This window comes from Fusarium oxysporum, chromosome 7 (genome assembly GCF_000149955.1).
Source record: "Fusarium oxysporum f. sp. lycopersici 4287 chromosome 7, whole genome shotgun sequence".
NCBI classification, from domain to species: Eukaryota; Fungi; Ascomycota; class Sordariomycetes; order Hypocreales; family Nectriaceae; genus Fusarium; species Fusarium oxysporum.
In genome coordinates, this window is record NC_030992.1 from 1086096 (window position 1) to 1109420 (window position 23325).

Here is a 23325-nt window from a genome sequence, read left to right on the forward strand (position 1 = left end):
TCTCGATTTGGTCTGTTTCCATACATCTTTCGAAAAATATAGGCTTGTGATTTTGGAGAAAGTGGCTGATATGATGGTTCCAGCTAACTTTCTGTTAATCATCTTATCTCCGAACTCCTAAAGTTAGTCTTCCTCAATTGGATCGTCATTGCAGTTTGGCATGGTGCGGAAATCAGGCCGCCCCTTATCCCTGCGCCTTCTAGATCGTTGCCGTCTTCCCTTGCTCCGTGGCTTATCCAAGTAAACTGGCGATTTGGTGGAGGGGACGTCACCAGCTAATCGACCAACAAAGTGCTGCGGTTGACGAAACTTGAACTCGGCATGCAGCGGTTGAGGCGAGGCGGGCTGAGCAATGATAGAGTCGGTCGCGTCCGCGATATCTACCCTTGCGGCGGCTTCCGATGACGGGGCTTCCAGCTCTGCGCCCGGTAGATCTTGAATTTGGTCATCTGCCAAAATAAAGTTACGTCCTTCCGTGGTAGGTGCTTCTCCTCGGGATGCTGAAGGGGGGTCTGCGATATCGCTTGACGGTGCGGTCGAACATGAAGGCAAGGATGATTCTACAAACATCCGGGGAACATGTGGCTTCTTCAAACCCAGTGCGCATTTTGTTTGTTCATGTGCCTCCTCTCGAGCCTTTCGGCTGGTCTCAGCGCTATCGTTATCAAGAACGAACTTCTTCCAAATTTCGTCTTCGTCGTCAATATTTGGTGTTGTTTCTTGCTGTGTTTGGTCCTCAATATTTGGCTCCTGCTGTTCCTCGCTAGCAGTCAAGAGATCTAGTAGGTCTTGAACATTGGAAGTCACAGGCGTGAAGGAGCCCATTGGGAGAACCAGGTCGCTTCTAGTTTTGAGATTGGTCTCACTTCTTTCGTAGCTCGAGCTTCTAAGTAGAGCGTAAGGACTTGTTGCTGGCGGGAGATTAGCAAATGGATCTCTTGCTTGAAGCTCAGGTAGCTCTTGTTCGTCGTCTAATGGCTCGTGTTGGCTCTCAGATGGAGGTATGCTAGATGGGTACGTTTCCGAAGACCTTAGTTGTGGCTCTTCGTTCGCATGTGATGAGTTCTGTCCTTGATTTTCGCTGCTTATCAGATTTTCTATATGCGACTTGTCATTGAAGGTGTTCATATAGTTGCTTAGACTTGGGCTGATGGGTCTTGGAGGCCCCTTATCTCGACTTGGCTGAACGGGCTGCTGTTGTCTCGGCTTCGTTGTCGATTCCAACCACATGTTCCATCGAACGTCTTCGGCTGTGATCCTATCAGAAGGTCTTGGGGTACCCAGAACAGCTACGGCACTTGCACCTTCATCCAACTCAGGAGACTTAGCTTCAATCACCTGGTGTCGTCGCCGAGTTGGCTGTGGCTGATGGATGATAGGCGCATGAGTTTGTACAACGTATCTTGGTTCATCAGTTTCTCTTGCTAACCATTCCTCCTGACCCGGGGAATGTACTGCAGATGAAAGGCTCGTGAGTGGATTACTTCGTTCGTCAGGGGTTTGAGATCCATGAAAGTCGTGAGCTCTTGGTGGCCTCTCCCGATGATGACGAAGACTGCGAGATTGCTGGTAAGAAGATACAGACGCCTGGCTCGTAGCATTATTGGATTGTGGGATCTCGAGACGGGATATAACATTTTGTCGTGTGGCAAAGCTTCGTACTGAGTTACTATCCCTGCTCCATCGCAGATTTTGACTTCCAATGTTGATCTCTATGTCGTTCTCGGAAAGTCGACCCAGCGGTCTCTTGTTGGGTTGATCCTTCGGATCAGGACTGTACGTCGATCGGTGGTCACTCCTGGAGGTTGGTTTCGCAAGCAACTTAGTGGATCGATCCCTTTGTTGGGAGAAGTCAACCGTTACAGGCTTTTGAGTAATGACGCCGGTCCAATCAGGCTTCTCTAATAGCCTGCGTCTTTTGGTTGCTATGGCCAACTCTTGCTTGTCTTTGTCTTGCGGACTTGTCGGGGAGCTCTCGGCTTCTAGCCCCTGATTTCCGATACGTGGCTCTCTCCCTCTTCCATTTCTTTTCTTGTGTGAGTTTTCTGTCTCGGATTGTCTATGTATACGCTTTCCTCTTGTTGTTCTTTGCTTCCAGCGAGGGGTCGAGGAGTTCGACTGACGACCTTGAGATGAAGTTGGTTGTGGAATATAATCAGGTACGAAAGATGAAATATCAAGGCCCTTGCTTGTAGCTGGAGCATTCTTTCTCGCTCTGGCTTTAGCAAAGTATTGCTTTTGTCGGGCAGCGTCTTTATCCCAGCCTTTTCGACGAGAATGGCGGGCGAGAGCGCCTTCAGTCCAGTTCATCGTGGATTATGAGATCAGCCCTTCAGTGTGTGTTCAAGGTTGAGGCTTAGGTACTGAAGATTGCGTCCTTGACTAATAATTTTATGGGGGCACGTGAAAAGTTGATGCAATATGGCAGTTATCAACAACATCGTAGCTGCCATCTCCTGACATTGGAAGCTCACTTGCCCACTTTGGATTGCACAGTAAGCGTCCAAAGTTTGATGGCATCTTTTGACTGACAGAAAATAGATACCCTCAATCCTTTAAAACCAAATTTAAGAAGACTGATCTTTCGGGTCGATCACAGCTCGAGATAGGTGAGTATAACATTGTTGGACTCATCGAACAAATACAATGGATTGTCATCCCGAAGCCAACATGCGGTATATTAGTGGACGAATGAAATAGGTTCGGTAAAACATGACTCTAAATAATTTTATATCAAGAACCCTCAGAATTTGTGATACTACATAATACATCATGGTACTCTTGATCTCATGCTAGGAAATGTGTTTTGCTAACTTACACGATCATCTACACAGTGTTAATTGGTGGCCTAAGACACGTGCACGGTGCATGCACAGGCCAGCTAAGCTTCAACGTGATGACGGAGCTCCCTTGAATCGAGTCCCTGAACGTGGAGCTACATCTCCATTAGCATTTAGCGCCAAGACGACACATTTCAACAAGAACGACAACGCACCTCATACAGAATTGAATTATATACACTTAAGCCAAATAACACCTCATCATGGCCGATGCAGAAGAGAAGGCCCGCAAGGAGAAGATTGCTGCGGCCAAGAAGCGTGTTCGATTACCCCTCCCTTCTTATCCTGGCTGCTTTCGCTAACATTGCGACATAGGTCGAGCAATTGAAGAAGAAGAGTAATAAGAAGGCCACTCCAGCAGCAAAGCAAACAAAGCCAGAACCAGCCGAAATCGCCGCGCCCGAACCCGTTGCCGAAAAGGCTGAGGCCGCCCCAGCGAGCGAAGAGAAAGCCGTCGAAGAACCCAAGAAGAAGGCTCAAGAGAAGCCACCTGCTAAGGAACCCGCGCAGCCACTTAAAGTTGGAACCCAGGAGAGCAGCGACGAAGACGACGATAGCGATGAAGACAGCAGCAGTGACGAAGAGACCTCGGCTTCCGCTACCCCCTCTCTCGCCCAACAGTCGAAACTGAGATCTACATCATTTCGTGCCGGCTCCATTACCTCAGGAGGTGCTGCGCCTGCCAGCCCTTTCAGTCCCGATGGAGAAACTGCTCCAGATATCTACAGAAAGCACATGGCCAGAATCGAAGAATTAGAAAAGGAGAACAAACGTTTATCTAAAGAGGCGGCGGACTCGGAGAAGCGATGGCAGAAGGCCGAAAACGAATTGGCCGACATACGCGAGGCCGATGGTGAAGATACAGAAAAAGCAGGTGGACACGAAGATGGGCTTTTGGATAGTTTGGTAGGTGATAATGCATGCAACCACAACCGCACTCAATCCGCTAACTCTTTCATAGAAGAGCCAAGTCGCCTCGCTTCAACGTCAAAACACCCAGCTCCAACAACAGGTATCGCGAGGACCTGGTCATGGCCACCGTCCTTCCATGTCTGTGGCCTCACCTCCAGCAGATCTCAAGGCTGAGCTCGAGGCCAAGACAGCAACCATTGAGTCTATGGAAATTGAAATCTCGAAACTCAGAGCACAGGCAGAGCGACACGCCAGTGGATCGTCATCCGAAAAGGAACAAGTTACTGCTCTGGAGGACAAACTAGCCCGTGCTGAGGCTGCAGCGGGTAAGGCTCAGCGCGAACTACAGGACCTCAAGCACAACCTCGAGAGGACAGCAGAGAAAGCAGTCCGCGAAGGTAGCGAACGAACAAGCGCTGAGACCAAGATCAAGACTCTCGAGCATGAGCTCGAAGAGGTCAAGAGCGCTCGCGATGAGCTGGAGAAGAAGGTTGAGGCATTGGATAAGAAGGCGACGACCCTGACTACGTTACATAAGGAGCAAGATTCCCGTTTACAGGCGTTCAAGAAGGAGAAGGAGAAGGCAGAACACGATGTCACAGAGTTGACGGCACAGGTTGAGAAGCTTGAGAGCGAAAATGCAAAGCTCCGAAGCAGAAAGTCCATGGAGGGTGGCGGCGGATTAGACGATGAAGGTGTTGATGAACTTGAGGATGAGGAACGCCAGAAACTTGAGAGAAAGATCCGAGCGCTGGAGAGCGAAGTGCATGAGCTTCGAAGTGGAGCATGGATTGAGAAACGTCGCGAATTGGAGGCAACTAGTCCAGGCTTCCATGATGTCGACCTCTCTCCTGGACATGCGATGTCTCCAACTCAGCGTAGGAAATCGGGACCTGGAGGAGGAATTGGTGATTTCTTTACGAGTGGCCTCAACGCTCTCGCCGGTGGTAATGATGATGATTTCCTTGAGGACGACGATATGGACTTTGACGAGGATGCATTCCGCAAGGCGCAAGAGGAGGAGTCAAAGAGACGGATCGAGCGGATCAAGGAGATTAAGAGATCACTTAAACATTGGGAAGGTTGGAGGTTGGACATTGTTGAGAACAGGAGGGGAGGAAACGAAGGAGTTGGTGAGATCTTTGACGTTTGAACTGATGCTGGATGTTTGCAGTGTTGCTGGGTGGACGAGGCCCAAGCAAGGAATGTATTATTAGAATAGAAAGAGATTCCGGGACGATAAACGGAAAGGATATCGATGATTATTCTCAGCCGCTGTGGCATATCTGTTTCCGGTTTTGTTTCCGAGACCTCATGAAATATGAGTCGATAGTCTCCTTCCCTGAGGTTGATAAGCCCGACAGAATGAAAGGGCACCTCAGTGCTACTACAGCAACCATTGGTTTCGACTGAATGAGGTATTTAAATGCCTGTTCATTCCTTCACTGTCGGAGGGCCCGTGAACTCTGATGATTCCCGCGGGACAAGTACGTATCCGACTCGAGTAACGGAAGATAACCAGACACACAGCTGGTATGAAGCATGTTGGAAATATGCTTACCCAGAGGCAATGATTGAGTTGGAGCCATATTCGGAAGCTCACAATCACTACATATCCCGACTCTAAAACCCGGCATCGAGTGTCGGTATCTCATTCCTGTTGCTCGGACATCAACCGAATATCGTCCCCCGATGACGGCGCGGAGAGTGGATACCCTGACCGGAGATCCGAGTTGGAGAACGGAGATGCGCTCCGCGCCGAGATGCAAGAGGCCGGGAGGTGTTATTCCCGGTAGAGTGTGCCAAAAGGGTTTATATAAATCAATCAATATGAAGCTCAGAGCATCATCATACTACCTACACCAAATTGAGGTTCTGAGGCTTGCATCGGACCCGCTTACTTCCGGCTCATGTTTTAAGATCGACCACCTGTAACCGTATCAAAATGCAACTGAGAAGCTTCCCGTACTCGGCGACAGTAACACCGAGATGAGGCAAAAAACGAGAACAGCTGTCATGCACGAGATGTAGCGCCTAATTTAAAGCCAAGCAGCCATAGCGTCCGGCGGTAGTCGTCGTCCCCCACTGAGCGGGGGACCAAGTGCGGAACCCATCGACACTAGTGTTAACCGTCGAGGCTGGGACTGGCTGGGCATTTTTTCTCTCTGCTTGCAGCTTTTGTTGCGGTGCCCCAGCTCGGTCAGGTACCGAGCCTCATCCCCAAAAGAACCTGGCAGGAAGAGAAAAGGAATACTCGAGACACACCCTGAGAGTTGGGGGGGATGTAATGGAGGCTACGAGGGGTCTAAAGACTCTCGAAAATTATCGCGAGATGGTCAATTGAGGTGAAGTTGAGCTTCATGTTGGACAAGAACGTCATATGTAGACACTTTAGATAGAGAGACTCGACCCCTGTCATATCATAGCATGCGATTGTCTAAAAAGATCATGTCAGCCACGTTTGATATCCCGCACCGCATCATCCGTCTTCGGCCTTGGACCCTACAAGGCTAAAAGGAAAAGAGAACAGTCCGTTGTCGGAAGAATTGGATTTGAATGTTCCTTTGTCCTTCCTATTTCTCTCTCTCGATTTCGGCTCAAATCCCATCTCTACATCATCAACATTGTTTCTCGTCAACAGCTTCAGCACCAGAAGAAAACGACGTTTCGATCGAATCGAGCCTTGTAAGTGCAGCTTTTATATGTCACGTCGTTGCTAGCTTCGCTAGTTGTCAGTGGTCAATTGTCAGCCACAATAGGTGTCATGATACAGTTGTATCGTCATTGACCAACGATATTCCTCATGAGCATATTCGAAGACCGCAAGGCTTCTTCTAGATTCGCCTCATCTAAGGATTTTAGCAGCTAAATACTATAGATCTGATCTCAGATTGGATCATACCTATTTCTGCTGAATTAAAGATGCACTACCAAAGCCTCGTGGTCTTGTCAGGACAGACGTTTCCTAAAACTCACACCCCTCAAGAGGCCAGAGGCAAAAGAAAACACTCAAAACATGAATCGCCTCATAAACCATTTCCCCTCTTCCCATTCTTGCTTACGCGCGCATCTGTAACTAACACCTGACGAAATTCCCCAGCTTCCAATCGACTAGCGGCGCCTCTTGATCAAATTCACCCCGTCTCATTGGGGGGAAACCACGCATCAATCACACCTGCCTACCTAACACTTACCCCATATTCTCCTTCCCCCGTCGCATCGTCGGTTTTCCTCTCGGACGCCGCACATCAACCGAAAACCTATCCTCGGTTGAAGTTTAGAAGGTGCAAAACTGCACCCCAAGCACCTTCCTGAACCCGACCTCCGACCTCCACTTCCGACCCCAAACCAACCGCTTGCCCGTCCGTGTTGCAGTTACACCCCGCGCTGGGCACTTGCACTTGCAGTTTGTAACGACTAGCGACTCAAGGAAAGTCCCAAGTCGAGCCAAACTTCCGGCGACGATTCCCGAGTCCGGTTCCCGTACCTGCCTGCCTTACCGTACCAGACCCTTTTTATACCTCTTTTATAAACTCCCAACTTCTTCCTCTTCTTTTTTTTCGCCCATCATGCCCGCCGCTGTCTTCGCCTCTTCCATTCAGCGATCTCTTCTCTCGTCTTCGCTGCGCCGTGTCGCTATCACTTCATCCGCCGTCCGCCCTGTCCGAGCTTCCTTCGGTGCTATCCAAACCATCTCTCCCTTCGCCGTCCGCACAATGGCTTCTCACCAGAAGATCAAGGTCAAGAACCCCGTCGTCGAGCTCGACGGTGATGAGATGACCCGCATCATCTGGCAGGTCATCAAGGATAAGCTCATCCTTCCTTACCTCGACATCGACCTCAAGTACTATGATCTTGGTCTTGAGTACCGTGATGAGACCAACGATCAGGTCACCATCGATGCCGCCGAGGCTATCAAGAAGTACTCCGTCGGTGTCAAGTGTGCCACCATCACCCCCGATGAGGCTCGTGTCGAGGAGTTCAAGCTGAAGCAGAGTAAGTTAATTCCCATTCCGACCCTGTCTTAGTTCGCGTTGCGCCTCGATGTTCGCCCCGCCAATCGCAACCCCGCATACATGAGGCATGCAGGAAAAGCAACATGAGGGGAAACAAGCAGCAGCAAAGCGAATGAAACCTGCAGTAGTCAGCTTAACAAAATTGAATTCGGCTAACTTGCATGTCCAGTGTGGCTTTCCCCCAACGGAACCATCCGAAATGCCCTTGGTGGTACCGTCTTCCGTGAGCCCATTGTCATCCCCCGCATTCCCCGTCTTGTTCCTGGCTGGAAGAAGCCTATCATCATTGGCCGTCACGCCTTTGGTGACCAGTACCGCGCCAAGGACGCTGTCCTGCCCGGCCCCGGTAAGCTCTCCATGGTTTACACCCCCGAGGGTGGCCAGCCTCAAGAGATTGAGGTCTTCCAGTTCAAGAACGGCGGCGGTGTCGCTCAGACCCAGTACAACACCGACGAGTCCATCACTGGTTTCGCTCACGCTTCCTTCAAGCTGGCTCTTGACAAGGAGCTTCCTCTCTACATGAGCACCAAGAACACCATCCTCAAGAAGTATGATGGTCGATTCAAGGATATCTTCCAGGAGATCTACGAGTCCACCTACAAGAAGGACTTCGAGGCCAAGAAGATCTGGTACGAGCACCGTCTCATTGACGACATGGTCGCCCAGATGATCAAGAGCTCCGGTGGTTACATCATGGCCCTCAAGAGTAAGTCCACCCTTGTGGTCTGAACACTTGTTCAGGCTCTGCCTACTTAAAACGCATGAAAGCTAACATCTACAGACTACGACGGTGATGTCCAGTCCGACATTGTCGCTCAGGGCTTCGGCTCTCTTGGTCTCATGACCTCTGTTCTCATTACCCCTGATGGCAAGACCTTCGAGTCTGAGGCTGCCCACGGTACTGTCACTCGCCACTACCGTGAGCACCAGAAGGGTAACGAGACCTCCACCAACCCCATTGCCTCCATCTTCGCCTGGACCCGTGGTCTCGTCCAGCGTGGCAAGCTCGACGACACCCCCGAGGTTGTCGCCTTTGCTGAGAGCCTTGAGCAGGCTTGCATTGACACTGTCGATATTGACGGTATCATGACCAAGGATCTTGCCCTTGCCACTGGCAAGTCTGAGCGCAAGGACTATGTCACCACCAATGAGTACATGGATGCCGTTGAGCGCCGTCTCAAGCGAACCCTCAAGGAGAAGCTGTAAACGCATTGTCATCTGTCGTTTTTTTACAGCCTCCCTTTAGCCTCTAATTCCGCTTCCACCTTCCTGGCCTCTTATGCCTCTGCAAAGAGTAGCCACTATTTCATGAACTCTTAAGAATCGGCGTCGAATATGTTGTCACAACCTGAATAGCATCTCACAGTCTTGAGAACCACAAGAGCGTCACCTCTTGCGATCTCTTGGCCACTCACTTCCTCAGCAGAAAGGAAGTTGGCGTCGTCAAGAGCAATCATGAACCGGAACCTTCTGCACAGACACATGCAGTTGGCTAACGACTTATGAAAAGCATTCCTCCATCGTCATTGTGGTTGGATAGGATGTTGGGTTTTTGAATATGTAAAAGCAAAGATTTGAGGAGGAGACAGCATGTATCATGCCACCGAGTATTGGAAAGCAGATGTCATGTAGAAAGCAAGCTTGTTCTTAGCATATAGACAAGATGGGATACCCAGCCCTGCTTTATAGTTTTCTTCACCTAGATCTTCCCCGGCCATTCGCATTGTGACCACTCGTTCCCCGTAGTGCATTCCTCCTAGTCCTTCTTTAGTCGCGGATCAATGGGTGGTAGAGTCATAAGATGTACTCAAATTGAGCTTAAAGCAAATCTATTGGACCTTGAAACTTGTCCCTGCACCTCTTCTCACATGTACGATACATTCGAATGCACAGCTGCTCTTGGTAGATGCCGCTTCTGACGCCTCTTTTTGTCATACTGCTTGCTGTCAAACCTCGGTAGTTGTCCGTAGCTAGCGTAACCGACACCCAATCTCCAAAATAATTCCCTGTTTCAGAAAAGCAACAATAACAACCAACTCCCTATTTCCCTTTTCCCCCTTCCAAAGAAAACAGATGTGCGTGTTCCTAGCTTCAGCGTCTGTATGCAGCCCCGTGGTGGGGAATGCCTCGGCTTAAGCCCGCACGTGTATATAAAAATGAAAAGGATCGTATAAAAGGCTGACATCAAAGGCTGACAAGTACAGAGGATAAACACACCCGCAGGCCCGGGTTGACCCGACCGAGATGGCCTCGGTTGGCCGGAAGGAAAACCGCGGTTGTCAAGGCATGCGATTCTGATGCCGGGGATTTCGCATACATACGGATTCTGTCCGTAGGGCTCCGTTCTTCGATTTCGATAGTAATACAATTTTGCAAGCTTTGACCATACAGTCGAGAGCGGCTACTCTCGCTCTAACAGTAGTACTCTCATGGCAAGGTTGCGTGTCTGGACACAGACGTATCTGTTCAGCCCTATGCCGGACCTATTCAGCGGAGGCTAGAGGAGCCTCCTTGTCTTTCTTAGACTTGCGTGCGCTTGGTGTCCCTTCTGCTGCTTCGCTCTTACGCTTCTTCTTCGTTGGCCGTGTTGATGAGCCACGAGGCTTGTATCCCGTGTCGTCTTCTGCATTCCTCTTGCGCTTGCCCCTAACAGCAGGTGTTGAGGCAAGCTCCTGATCCTCATCCATGCTGGCGTCCACGTCGCGCTCTGCGGCTGCTGCTGAACGAGCTGCAGCACTGACACGCTTGCCCCTTGTGCTGGCTCTTCCGCCGCGCTCACCTCGTGACCCACGCGTCTTACGCCCACCGGTGTGACCACCTTCAGCATCGTCTGCGTCTCCATGTGCTTCTCCGTCCTGGAGGAAAATCTTGGGAGCATGTTTGCGCAGCCAATTTGTCACACTTGTAGGATTCTTAAGATGTGGATGTGATTGATGATGATTGCCGGGATGAGCGCGGGGAGCGAGTGTAGGAAGCATATTCTCAGGGTCGAGGGCCATATCGATTTCGTAGATGTAGTTGTCGATGTCATCGGCAGATAAGAAATCGGCAGGATAAGTTTCGCCATCGACAGCCTTAAGATCGTTGACGATTTGTGGTAATGTCTCCTTGGCGCTGCTGTATGATGAATGTGGTACACTCTTAACAAGGTCTTCAAGCTTCTTCTTGGGTGTGTCCTTATGTAGCTCATGTTCTTCATCCAGGGGATGGACAAGCGCATCGGCTTGGGATGGAGGCTCAAGGGATACATCGACCTGTTTCTCTGGAGGAATTTGGGGAGAATTGTTGATTTCGAGTAATAGATCCAATAAGCGGCTATTGATAGTATGTTAGTATCGTGTCTGCTGGTAAATGGTTGATGGACTGGAGATAGCCTACTCGTTCTCTACAGCCAAGCGCTTGACCAATGCAGCAGCCTTGTCTTCTTGCTTGTGCAACTCCTCACCATCATGCATCTTGTGATCGAACACGATGCGCATCTTTCTATACTTCTTCTTCCATGATTTGTATCCAGCGCGATGACGAGTGGCGCCCTCTGTTTTCACGGGGGACTCGTCCATTGCGAGGGAGGCTGTGATCGACGCGCGATCGGGTGAGAGATATCGTCAATGAAACGCGCTGGGGTTGCGAATATAATCGAGATACGAAATGATCAATCGCGTGGTGTTTGTTGATGATACGAGTTGGCGATGTTGTCGATGCTGAAGGAAACAATGGGACAAGTAGAGAGTGACAGGGTTCGCCAATAAGATTTGATGTTTTGGCGCATTCAGTTCTGTTCAGGGCCAGGCCAGGCCAAACCAAACCAGGCTGTGACGGGACCTACGGGTCTCTTCAGGTGGTGTTGTTCTCACATTAGATCGGTACGTACCTTACAGTAGCTCAGGCACACTTGGCAGTTGCCCCAGATCAGCTTCTCCCAAGCCTGGTTCTAAAATGTTCCGCGTACCAACTCGGAGAGGCTTAGGGTAGCACGCGACAGTAAAGGAGACTTTGAGGATGTCACAAGAGGTGTAAGATTGATGAAAGAAGGGGATTGAAGCAAAATCTCCTCATTTGATTGCTTGCTTTATTGTGCTACTTATCATTATTTCGGTCAGCACACACAGATTCAGTCAACAAGGTACTTAGTGGTTCAGAAACACATCAACAGCATACCATTTCACTGTCGACGAGTTGTATGAGAGTACCTTGCAAAAAATAGTTTCAAGTAAAGTTGCAAGCTTTTATTGTGCCTTTATGATTCGGAAATCTCATTATCTATTCTTTAAAGCCAAAGCATCATGATGCTACCTCCTTTCCTAGTGTGTCTAGTTCCTCCTTAATGAACTCTGCAGCATTCACCATCTCTGTGCTGCCATATACAACCCTCTTCTTAGCCCTGTCGCCTCCTGCTCGACTTACCCACTCCTGCAAGTTACCATATTCATCCATGCTGCCACCGCCAACTGTAAAAACGACGGCTTCACTGAAGCCTTGTCTTCTTTGACCAAAGCTAGCAGTCTGTCCGGGCACTTGGGAGCCAGGCATGCCGCCTGGAGTAGCTCCAGCGCCAGACCGCATAGCACTTGGTGGAGGCATGGTGCCTCGAGCATTGGCGGATCTAGGATCGTAGTAGAGGTAGTGCTCTGTCTTGGCAATAGCTGAAGAGGAGGCTGACGAGGGGTCCATGATCGATTCGACGATCTTTGTAACTGTAAAATCGCGATCGGCAGGGAGGAAGTTTTTCACACCGCTGATGAGACTCTCAAAGTTTGATGACAGACCAGTGGGCACTCCTGATTCTTTGAGGCGGTCGGTGAGACGAGATGACATAGACGAGAAGCGGCCGAAGAGATCTGAAGTTTGAGCAGGCTGAGCAGTGTTGTTGATGGTAGTTAGTTGTGTCATCTTGGTTGTAGCGCGAACCCTGTCCTGGTCAGTATGCGCAAGACAAATCATTGCTTTAAAAACTTACTGTCGAACATAAGGCAGACATGATACATCCGCGCCAGCTTCTGAGAGGGCCTTCTCGAAACCCTCGAATTCTTGTCGGCTCACTTCTTGTTCTGTACTCAAGTACCAGATGATGAACAATCGCAGCTTATCAACGGGTTCAGAACCCTTGGTACTGTCACTAATGATTTCCATAATCTGAGGTTTGGTCTGCTTCACAACATTCTCCTCCAGTTGGAAATAGTTGTCAAGCTGGCGGTCCTTAATTCCTGTCAACAAAGCCGCCAGGATGTTCATATGCATGTCGAGAATGCCTTTGCGCTCTCTCATTTCAGGAAGCAACGTTATTGCCTCCTTGAGATGCTGAGCGCTCGCGCTGGTATCGGCCTGCAAGTCTTCGAAATTTGTAACACCAGTCCTTTTCGTAATCGCAGCTGTTTCTTCTTTGTATTTGGTCAATTCAGCATCGATGTCCTCCGCTACTTGAGGGAAAGGACTGCCAGCGTTTTTGGCCCAGAAGAAGTCGTTTGTAGTCAAATCGTAACCCTTCTTCGTGGGGCCCTTGGCAGGGTTTCCTTCCTCCGCAGGGCTTTCGATGGTGATGCGATTCAGCTTCATGTTGAGAACATCGTGAACCAGACTTTGATATGTCCAAGAATGAGAAAGCATTGGCACCAAATCAATGTTTCGATCGAGAAGAATGAGTACGGGTCGGGAAGAGTGAGTACTGGATGAAGCGTTTGTTCGCGGCCCTGAGAAGAGGTTGTCCTTTGAGTTGAGGATATGGTCTCGGAGTTTTCGGTCGAGACGCGCAGCGACCATCTCTGCAGCAGCGCCTTTGGGGCATCGGATAATGGGAATGACTCCTGTAAGATTTATCAGCATGTTGGGTTTGAATACAGAATGTCCGGCATACCCATAGTAGCAATCACACTGAAGAGACCGCTAACAATCTTATCCACTACACGATCAAGCTCCTCGTCGCTGGTGGCTGCACTGTTCAATGCCCAATACGTATGCTCTTTTTGCATGCCCAGACTGAATAGATCTGGTTCAGCGACAATGAAATTTAAATATTGGTCAAACAGTTGAGCAATGTGTTCGGATGTTCCAGCAGCAGCAGTTTGTGTAGCGAACTCCTCGAGAAGGACACGGGGGAGGGAGGAGAGGAAGTTGATGTAAGCGGGAGTGTAAAGCCCCTTCTGCAAGTCGGATGTAATGGCTTGGAGGTTTTGCGCATTCGGTTCGAGGAGGTAGATGACTGGAACATCGGGGATAGGGTGCCTTGCGCCGCCAATGTGCCTGCGCAGCTCATGTTAAACATTGTATATCTTCGTGAGGCTCGTCGACTTACATGTGCATGGTTACGCCCATTGACCGCAAGTCGCTGACGCGCATAACACTGCTGATAACATCCCGACCGAGGTCATCAAAGACCAGTACCTTCCAGATAGGGTTGCCATCAGCATCGAGGATAGGCGCAACAGGAGCAAGTAGACCGTTGGCATGGGCTTCGTCGGCCTCGGAGGATTCGACACTTTCGTTCAAGTTGAGGATTTTCTTTAGCGACGCTGAGAAAGGCATTAGTCGAAGAACGAGGGGCGCACCGAGAGTTCAGCATCACAAACCTATTTGGCGATCGCGCAGGGAGTTTCCCTTGGTTGCCATACTGGCAGATGACGTCGGGGCGTCGAGAGCTTAAGGTGGTGATAGTGGGATGTAATTCAGGAGAATGGCCAGGTCGCTTGTTCACAGCAGATTCGATTGTAGGAGGAAACGTATGTCGAAACAAGATGTTGTAGCCTTAGAGAATCCTAGGTACAGAATGTTCAGTCAATCTTCAACTCAAGAAATCGTATCGATTTGGTTGATGGCAGCTTGAGGCCACGATCCAATACTACGGTTGCTGGAAAGCTCCCCCGACGGCGCGCAAGCTGGAAGCACGGACCGATACAAGCGCCGACACGATTGGACATGGAAAGTGCCACGGTGCTGGGCCCGCTGATTCCAAAGGGGCACTTGCCAGTGCAGTTGCCCACCGTCATGATTGTGTTTGTGCCTGAAATATGGGGCCACATCATAGCCAAACACGTCCAGGTCCGTTCTCTGAGTCCCATGCGAAATCGCCAGGGACTTCTCTTCATTCTCTTCGAGCCGACGACACTTCATCAACCACCATCAACCATCGCGACAAACGCTGACTGGCGCTCAGCAGGTCAAACGCGTTTATATATAAGCTGCGCTTGGTATTTTAATTCCCATCTTTGTGCTCATCCTCCGGATCTGCGCCCACGTCAAACGCCTTGTGCTGGCGAACCAACGAGTCACCCTTGTGCTGCTCTCTTTGCCTCTCCGACAGGTCACACCTCCGTTCGATAATGTTGTAAACACCACGCGACTTGCGCAATATACAGATGGCATAGAGCTGCTCCGCATCTTTTGGTAAGAAGACGGACAGAGTTACTGTACTGAAGGAACCTTATCTGAATCAAAGGGTATGCCCAAACTTGACCCCATTCCCTTTTCCACCCTGCACCAATCAACCTCTTTACCTCTGTCGCGTCATTCTGCATGGCTGGGTCATCCCGCCATCATGAACCAAAGCAGCAACATTGTATCTGTGATTTCTCTATAACAATGGAACCAACCACTTGGACTCTCTGCAGCATTTAAATTGCGAGATGAGAAGATGGTTACCGTCATGGAGACTTGCTTGGAGATAAAGCTCCTTAGCATCGTCTTCTAGGGGCGAAGAGCTGTGGCGGCTGGGTAACCCAGAGAGGTCCAGGTGACGAAAACCAGGCATCTACAATCTGGCCAGTTTGCAGGCGAACGCGCACCTAAAAAAGCTGCGGCACGAGTATTTGATGATATAAAGAGCATTCATTCATTCATTCATACAGAGTCAAAAAGGGCGTCATGGCTGTTGATCATCGTCTTTGCGACGTTGCAGGCGCCTGTCTTTTCAGGCGCTTGCTTGGGTACAGGGGCTGGAAATAACGCTGTTTTCAGCTCCAACTTCTGCTCAGCGGCACCCCAAGACAGCAACATCACAGGGACTACGCTACACTAAAATGCGTGTGCACACGCATCTGAAGGAAACAGTGGCTCCACCACCAAAGCCATTCCAGAATGCCACTATTTACCAACAAAGCAATCTGAATTGCTTCAGAGATCAAATTATTGCGACAAAGCCAAGTTTCTAAATCTCGCTTCGAGTTTATCATTCTCGATTTTTTCTCGAGTTTCTTTGTCGACGAGCCTGTCGCACTCAATTCTTTGTCCAACCTTTGATCAACCAGCCATACACCCTTTTTCTAAACCAACGGCCTTTTAATGGAATATGGATGGAAGATGGATGGATGCTCTTTATCAACGCTCTCTACGCATTAATCTTACAGAAATCTCACGAGATTCCCTTTATGTTATTCTACACATCACTTATTACACTACTGACCTTCTAGTTCTTGTTGCAGACTTTGCTGATGGTTTTTTTTGCTTTCTCTAGACTTTCAGATTCATTCACCTTGTCCCTTTCCCCAAGACCTGGACCCTTGTCAGCCCGTCCATTTATCGACTAGCGTATTTCTATGGTGGGCCACCTGCAGCTGCGACAGCCGAAAGCCTCTCCCTAACAGCAAGACACTTGCATAAAGTCTCTTGTCAGCTTAATTTCTGTATGTCAGTACATTATTTCTCGCTTTTCAGATACATGAATGGTAGCTCCAATCAAGGCTACGTCAACCCCCAGCCACACCTGTGCGTTGTTGCACGAGGCTCAACTGCCTTCCTTATTTCCTTCATCGCATCCTTCGCGTTTACACATTCGCACCTCATCTTAAGGTAGCAATGATTGCTAATACCATGCACTAGCTCTTAAAGCTGTTCGAGATAATTGATCCTTGGTCTCTGTGGTCGTATTGCTGTTGTAGCAGCTGCCTCTTCTAAACACAGCATCTATCACAAGATGCAGTCTTGGTCAAACAATGGCCAAAACGGCGCCGATGAGACACAGCATCAATGGCACAATAACTATGCCTTTGCAGGCCAAAACGGCCAATTTGACCCTCATCAGCCTTGGTCACAGCCTGTAAGCGAGCAGGCAGCCTACTCACAACTTAATCCTCAAGATGCTTCCCCGTCAAACTTTTTCGACTCTGATCAAAGTCACCCCTTTCTCTCGAACACTCTGCATGGCTCTCAACAGGACCAAGCAGGCTACCACCCAAGCCATGACTCTCTCTCTATGAACCAACAATTTTCACAACAGTCACAAGATGTAATGGATACAGATTTTAGTGGAATTCATCCTGATATCTACGGTCAACACGGCAAAATGAACCTGGATAACGCCATGGCTGGCATTGGACAACTATCAAGTCATCCTCATTCTACCAACTTCCCATATTCTATGGCACCACAAAATGAGTCATCCTTCGAACCTTCTATCCAGCAGTTTTCTCAGCAACATGTAATGCCACAAACAAGTAGGCAGCAGAGCCATACACCAGTGCAGCAGTTTGACGGCATCTCGTCTGCTTATACCCCGGGTCATAATTTCAGTCGACCGCCCCAGCCATCCCCGGTCCAGAATCAGCAACAGTACAACCAAGCTGCTTTTTCACCTCCAGTGAACGGCCAGACGCCTCAACCACGACCGAATGAACAACTGAACTTCCAACAAGGTCACCCGCAAGCACGACAGCAACCTCAGCCTCAACAGCAACCTCCTAAGCCTCAACAGCAGATGCAACAAAACCAACCGCAACCACCACCACCGCAGCCTCAGTTCGCCCCCAAGCAACCTGTGGTCTATCCCCAGACCTCGCAGCCTTTGCCTGGCCAGAACTTCCAGCAATCGATACATCATCAGCAGCCACCCCACTTCATCAACAACGCCACATCACCACCCACAGCTAACACTCAATACATTTTGTCACAACCAAGCACGAATCAAGATACTGGGGCCCTTCAACCCGCGACGAACGAACCGCCTCCTAAGAAGAGGAAGCGAGTAGCTAAGACAGAAATCAACACTCCTACCCCCACTCCGGAGCCCACTGCAGCATATGTCGACTCGCCTGTTGGGTCTCCTGCTGTGAAAAAGATTGATGATCTCGATGGCCTCTCAGCTCCGACTCCCACGCCCGAAGAAGCCCAGTTAATCAATCAGTTTAATAAGCGCACTAAGGCCGCCCAAGCCAAATTTCCTGCTATCAAGGGGCTTCCTCATTTGGTTCATGAGGGAACAATTAAGCTTCCCGCACCTAAGAGCTATGATAAGCTTGCGCCTCTCGTGGCACTGCCAGCTCGTAGCGGAAGACAGATGGTCCCCGAACTTGGTTACAGTCTTCCATGTGAAGTCCAAGGGCGTTTCACCAGCCAATACCGCCCCTCTCCAGATAAGGGTGGACTTGATGAGAGGCGCATGGAGGCTAAGGTGCTTTTGGATGACTTTGATCGTTCCATGAAGGGCTTAGGCAAACGGCGTCCCAAATACACGGAGTACCCGCATGCTTTCAAAGAGCAACTTAAATCTGACGAGGCTTCGAAGAACAAAGCCGAGAAAAAGGCAAAAAAAGAGCTTGAGGAAGAGCGTGGTAAGCCAGTAAGTTATCCGGTACAGTCTTTCGTAGGCCTTATGACTAACCATGTCCAGATCCGCGCAGCTACTCGCCCAGCCGACCCTGCTGAAGCTGCTGCCTGGGATGCCATCGGGATGGTGCACATCGAGCAGTCTGTTGCACGTACCAATGCCCTGATTGCAACTCGCGTTCAACAAGCAGGCGAGTATTTCATCAAACTTCGCAGCGAAATGAACCGTGCCAAGCAGGAACTCGACCAAGCTATCAAGGACAAGAAGCCGGAAGGTGTGATTGCAAGGGAACGACAGGACTTTGAACAAAAGAAAGAAATACTCTACCGAGCTTTGGACGCCACTATCGAGCATGCAGATGATGCGGTGTTGGATAACCTTGGCGGTCACCAAAAGCTAGTTTTAAGTTTGGTGAATGCGCTCATCATGTGTATCAAAGCGAGTGACTTTTCGGGAAAGCTCCCCAAGATTGTCCTTGAGATGTTTACACATTTTCCTATGACGAAAAGGATCGCTGAGACAACAAACTTTGAAACAGTGAGGAAACGTTTTGCCGACAAGGGAGACTCGGAGGTCAAAGAGCTTGTATCAGAGATCACAGTCAAAGTCAAGAAGCTCAAGGCCAGTGAGCCCGAAAGCACAGGCTATCAAGGCACTTCTGCGTCAAGCAGAGCGAAGGCTAAACCGGGGATGGAGCCTTCAGCCAAGCGTGGGCGAGACGAGGAGGCTGAAACAAGAACGGTTAAAAAGATTGTAGTAGAATCTAGCGGCAATGCTCTTAGCAGGAAACTTGCGCAGCCCAAGATTCAACTTCAATCAGCATCCAAAACCAGTGCAGCAAAGGCAGCAGCAGCTTCTATTCTGCCTGGCAAACCCAGACCAGTAGCCAAACCTGCACCAAAGCCTGAAACCAAAGCAGACGTGAAGGTCATAAGTGACGACAAGATAAAAGCAGAAGCGAAGCCACCGCGAACTGAGACGAAACCACCGGTACCTCGAAATGGGACCACTACCGCTCCGACCTCAAGCTCAGCCAGCGCCCTGTCCGGCATTGCTTCGCTCTTGGACTCGATCAACGCACCAAAAGCCGAGGCTCCTGTTGCACCGAAGGAGACAAATGGGTCTGAAACCTCCGAATCACCTGAAGAGAAGGCCAAGCGTCTCCGGAAAGAGGCTCGCCGTAAACTTCGAGTCAGCTGGAAGCCTGAAACTGAGCTTGTTCAGATTAGGATCTTCCAGAAGGAAGAAGCTGAGGACGAAGGACGAGAGTCGAACATGACCCGAGATGCCGCCGACGACCGATCTGAAGGAATGGTACTCAAACAGCGTGCGAACGTAGAGGAAGAAGAGGATGACGAAGACGTTCCTTATCAACCTTGGATGGGACCTGTCGCAATCGACTTCTCTAGGCTACCAACAGACGTCCGAAACAAGAACTTTGTTACCCGAGGCGGAAATGTCACCTTTACAACAGATGAACAGCAGCGCATTGCGGATAGGGAGCAACGGGAGCTCATGGCTATCTATGCTGACCCCGATGACATACCGCCCTCACCCAAGTCACCGATGCTCGAGGCTGCTGGAACTGGTCAACAGAAGACTCAATATCTGCCTGATGATTCAAAGTTCCAAGAGATCCAGCTTCGATGGCGCGATGAGCAGCAAATGGGATCTGATGGAGCACTCTACACGGCCCTACAACGCATCGAGGCAAAGAACAATCCAGGAACTCGTCTCGATTCGATTCTGGGCAACCTCCGAGGCGCCTCTTCGGCGCCCCGCACATCCCCTCAACATGCCTCTCACTCACAGCACCATCCGGCCCTGGCTAATGATACTCTACCTCTTATCGCTGGCCGTGCCGTGTTGGAACAGGTCATTGCGCTACTCAAATCCGACAAGGTCAAGAGCTGGCGAGACTCTAACCCAATCACGAACGATGCCTGGCGTGCCTTTCATTACTCTGACATGCCTACTCGCCTTTGCGGAGGTGCCATTGAAGGTGTGGCCAAGTCTCTCTCAGGCATGCCGTTTCCCAGCAATTCGCCTCCAGAATGGATTCTCCATGATCAAGAGAAGGTCCGCGAGTGGCAAATGGGGCACAACAAAGAACTGGCATCTCGACAGAAAAGGGCAGACGAAGAACTTGCGCGCGCAGAAGCGGAGGCCAACGCCCTGCAAGCAGCAGCTGTCGGTGCTTCGTCTGGCCAAGCCCCAGCCAATCCTCAGGACTGGGCGGCCTATTATGCTCAGCAACAACAGGCTTATGCCCCTTACATGGCTTTGTTGCAGCAAATTCAGCCCCAGCCCCAGACGACAACTGCACCTGCACAGCAGCAGCAGCCGCAAATTCCTGATACCCAGCTCCAGTCTATCCTGGCCGCTATCAACCAGCCGTCGCAGGCTTCAGGCCAAGCCTCGACCGCGACCTCAAATGTCGCTTCATATCTCAACCCCAATGATCCATCATACCAGCAGTACATGATGCTCAGCCAAATGGCACAAGGGCAGCAAGTCCCGCCTCCGCCTCCACCACCCGCAGCGGAGCGAGAATGGGATAGAGACAGAGCATACAGCCGAGATAGAGACCAAGATCGAGGTTGGGACCGTGAACGGACGTATGACCGCGACCGCGATGATCATCACGGAGGCAGAGGAGACCGTGATGGAAAAGATGGAAGGAAAAAGAAGCCTACTCTACCACCACACAAGCCTGCTAACAAAGCACTCATTGGTACCAAGCCTTGTACTTTCTGGCAGCAGGGCAAGTGTGCTAGAGGAGACAAGTGTACATTCCGACACGACTAACGATGAGCTATATAAAGCTTGTTTACTATATTGAACCTGACTTGGAGTTTAGAAGTGGGATATATCATGGTGTATTTTTAATGTAACCAAAATTCGCATCAGCCAAGGTCAATCGAGGATAAAGACATTGAATTCCTTATACTATGTGCCCGAGCGCGTGATATGCACCATTACAAGAAGAATTAAAATCTTTCATATTCCACGTCGTTTACATAACTGTGATTCCAATTTGAACTGTACATGGAAGGGCCTGATACCTGCGGCCAGTTTTAATCATTGATTTATGCTCTCAACTTTGAGATGTCGGATATTCTACCTATATAAACGACCTACTCGGTAGCAGCCATCTCTGTGTCACCCTCGCCAGCCCTCTTGACCAGTCCACGCAGACTCAGATCATAGACAACATCCTCGACTCTCTTGACGTCATACTTGACAGCATCAGCTCGCTTGCGGAGAATGTCGTTCTTGAGGTTGAGAAGCTGGAACCCGGCGAAGAGATCCTTGATGAACCCGCTAATGACGAGAGGAAGCTCAAAGTCTCCGAGGGTGACAGCGTTGGGAGCCAGACGGGCAAGCTCGTTGGTGAGGTCTGTCAGACATAGGAGATACTCCTCGATGGTGAAGTGGAAGGCATCACGGTCCTTGAGGTTTGTGGGGACTGGGGGGCATGTTAGCGTTAAGGTTTCTAGATAGGTTTGGAGATGGCTCGCGAACCCTGGAAGACCTCGCCAACTTGCTCGAGAGTGAGAAGGCGACCGAGAGAAGCAGGCTGGGAGTCAGAGCCTAGACCGCCGAGCCAGGCAGTGTAGACAGCGGTGCCGATAGCATTTTGAACGGTTCTCGCCCACTTGCTGTTGTATCTATCCCCGAATCAGATTTTGACGCTTTTTGACATGGCTGCGAGGACGTACTTGTAGTATGGGTGCTTGCTAGCCACCTCATTCAGCTCCTTCACAATAGTGACCTCTTCCTTGATAGCATCCTCAACCTGTGACACAAGCGCAGGGTCTGCATTTTCTCTAATCAGCTTTGCGCATTACAAACTTGGACATGGAAAAAAAACTGACAGCGAGCGCGGGGCGTAGAGTGGACGCGAGAGAGAAGACCTTGAGCGGTGGCAACGGCGCGCTCGAGACGCTGGATAATCTGGGTGAGGTTATCACGAACGGCGGTCTCTTCATCGAGCTTCTCCTGGAGGTGGGAGAAGATGGAAGGATCGAGCAGAGGAGTGTCGGAGGACATAATGGCGGTTTGAGGGAGGGTGAATGAGGCTCTGCGGATGAGGCTCTGGAGAAGAAGGTTGGAGCTACGCTAGTCGTTTGTGTATCCAGATGACGGGCGATAGGTATTTGCCTAGCACGAGGTTGCGATGATCACGAAAAGAATATACAGCGAAGAAATGGAGGTTCAAAGGCACATCATTACTCTGGCTACAAGCATTTGCTTTCTACCATCGGCATCACATATCACAACATAGTAGGATCACGAGAATGGAGGGAGTTCTTCCTCACTGCCCAGGCAAGCCCGAGCAAGCAACGAAAAACAAGGAGCTCAAAAAGTGCATTCGCGTCACCTGGAGGCAGTGTAATACCAGGGACACTGTGGGCGGAATCATGTGCAAGCACAGCGGAGACCACCCGAGTTTCAAAAATAGGAATAATCACGATTGATGTCCTTAGACATCTTTCAGAGATTAAACTGAAAAGAACAGATACTACACTTGATCTAAGCCAAAAGGCAAAGAGAGCTAAAGAGAAAAGGAAAAGGAAAAGCGTAGCTTGGAGGGGCAGAGCGAGATTATATACTGACTCTGAAGGCGGTGAGGGAGGGAGTGATCTGGAGAGTGGCAGAATTTGAGCCAATGAAAATTCGGGACTCAGCAGGCTGAGAGTGCTGCCTGTTGATTGATTCACGGCGGGTAAGAGCGCTCCACCGAGAGTGAGGGTGCAGACAGAGAAACCTCAATGTGCAAGCCTGAGGCTGTATGCGTTTTACGAATTGATGCCTCAGACGTGAATTGCGTGGCGATACCAGAAGAAGCTTTCTGTGTAGCTGAGACGTGTCGCTCATCTATTCGCATCGGCAGACATAAATAAGAGAGCAAGTGACGAGCTTGCTTTCGTACTGAAGTGTATTCATTGCAAGCCTCCTCCGGATGAAAGTACGAAGAACATAGATACAAACCAAAAGTTTGACAATGAAATATCGCATTTCA

General features: G+C 50.0%; 7 protein-coding genes across 19 annotated transcripts; 3 read left to right on the forward strand and 4 right to left on the reverse strand.

Annotated features, from left to right (window-relative positions):
* Positions 1-123: 123 nt before the first annotated feature.
* Positions 124-2310, reverse strand: FOXG_05053 (uncharacterized protein; the record flags this gene model as incomplete). The annotated part of the gene is made up of 1 exon (XM_018383144.1): positions 124-2310. The coding sequence occupies one exon, from the start codon at positions 2308-2310 to the stop codon at positions 124-126; it is 2187 nt and encodes a 728-aa protein (XP_018240023.1).
* A 624-nt stretch (positions 2311-2934) lies between these two features.
* FOXG_05054 (uncharacterized protein) lies at positions 2935-6142 on the forward strand. Its single transcript, XM_018383145.1, has 3 exons — positions 2935-3100; positions 3156-3746; positions 3802-6142. Exons 1-3 carry the CDS (start codon positions 3044-3046, stop codon positions 4903-4905), a joined length of 1752 nt encoding a protein of 583 aa, XP_018240024.1. The 5' UTR covers positions 2935-3043; the 3' UTR covers positions 4906-6142.
* On the reverse strand, positions 6067-11686 carry FOXG_05056 (uncharacterized protein). 3 transcript variants are annotated; one of them, XM_018383151.1, is made up of 3 exons: positions 11640-11686; positions 11147-11590; positions 6067-11083 (listed from the first exon to the last, which is right to left on the reverse strand). In XM_018383151.1, exons 2-3 carry the CDS (start codon positions 11326-11328, stop codon positions 10252-10254), a joined length of 1014 nt encoding a protein of 337 aa, XP_018240025.1. In that variant the 5' UTR covers positions 11329-11590; positions 11640-11686; the 3' UTR covers positions 6067-10251. The 3 variants fall into 3 exon arrangements, with proteins under 3 accessions (XP_018240025.1, XP_018240027.1, XP_018240026.1); XM_018383153.1 differs by lacking the exon at positions 11640-11686 and having other exon boundaries at positions 6067-6601; positions 6655-11083; positions 11147-11617; XM_018383152.1 differs by lacking the exon at positions 11640-11686 and having other exon boundaries at positions 11147-11617.
* On the forward strand, positions 6238-10850 carry FOXG_05055 (isocitrate dehydrogenase [NADP], mitochondrial). 5 transcript variants are annotated; one of them, XM_018383146.1, is made up of 4 exons: positions 6238-6437; positions 6853-7748; positions 7938-8474; positions 8550-10850. In XM_018383146.1, exons 2-4 carry the CDS (start codon positions 7322-7324, stop codon positions 8972-8974), a joined length of 1389 nt encoding a protein of 462 aa, XP_018240028.1. In that variant the 5' UTR covers positions 6238-6437; positions 6853-7321; the 3' UTR covers positions 8975-10850. The 5 variants fall into 5 exon arrangements, with proteins under 5 accessions (XP_018240028.1, XP_018240029.1, XP_018240031.1 ...); XM_018383148.1 differs by having other exon boundaries at positions 6414-6437; positions 6631-7748; positions 8550-9552; XM_018383147.1 differs by having other exon boundaries at positions 6243-7748; positions 8550-9552.
* Positions 11687-11955: 269 nt separating the features above from the next.
* FOXG_05057 (uncharacterized protein) lies at positions 11956-14670 on the reverse strand. 3 transcript variants are annotated; one of them, XM_018383154.1, is made up of 5 exons: positions 14332-14670; positions 14058-14274; positions 13620-14005; positions 12726-13569; positions 11956-12677 (listed from the first exon to the last, which is right to left on the reverse strand). In XM_018383154.1, exons 1-5 carry the CDS (start codon positions 14369-14371, stop codon positions 12050-12052), a joined length of 2115 nt encoding a protein of 704 aa, XP_018240033.1. In that variant the 5' UTR covers positions 14372-14670; the 3' UTR covers positions 11956-12049. The 3 variants fall into 3 exon arrangements, with proteins under 3 accessions (XP_018240033.1, XP_018240035.1, XP_018240034.1); XM_018383156.1 differs by having other exon boundaries at positions 13620-14274; XM_018383155.1 differs by having other exon boundaries at positions 14058-14670.
* A 150-nt stretch (positions 14671-14820) lies between these two features.
* FOXG_05058 (uncharacterized protein) lies at positions 14821-21309 on the forward strand. 5 transcript variants are annotated; one of them, XM_018383159.1, is made up of 4 exons: positions 14821-15198; positions 16212-16380; positions 16577-18311; positions 18363-21309. In XM_018383159.1, exons 3-4 carry the CDS (start codon positions 16671-16673, stop codon positions 21105-21107), a joined length of 4386 nt encoding a protein of 1461 aa, XP_018240038.1. In that variant the 5' UTR covers positions 14821-15198; positions 16212-16380; positions 16577-16670; the 3' UTR covers positions 21108-21309. The 5 variants fall into 5 exon arrangements, with proteins under 5 accessions (XP_018240038.1, XP_018240036.1, XP_018240037.1 ...); XM_018383158.1 differs by having other exon boundaries at positions 14829-15198; positions 15607-16380; XM_018383160.1 differs by having other exon boundaries at positions 14829-15198; positions 16212-16384; positions 18363-21275.
* On the reverse strand, positions 21220-22696 carry FOXG_05059 (uncharacterized protein). The gene is made up of 4 exons (XM_018383162.1): positions 22178-22696; positions 22022-22118; positions 21825-21970; positions 21220-21768 (listed from the first exon to the last, which is right to left on the reverse strand). The coding sequence occupies exons 1-4, from the start codon at positions 22350-22352 to the stop codon at positions 21437-21439; spliced, it is 750 nt and encodes a 249-aa protein (XP_018240041.1). The 5' UTR covers positions 22353-22696; the 3' UTR covers positions 21220-21436.
* Positions 22697-23325: the final 629 nt, after the last annotated feature.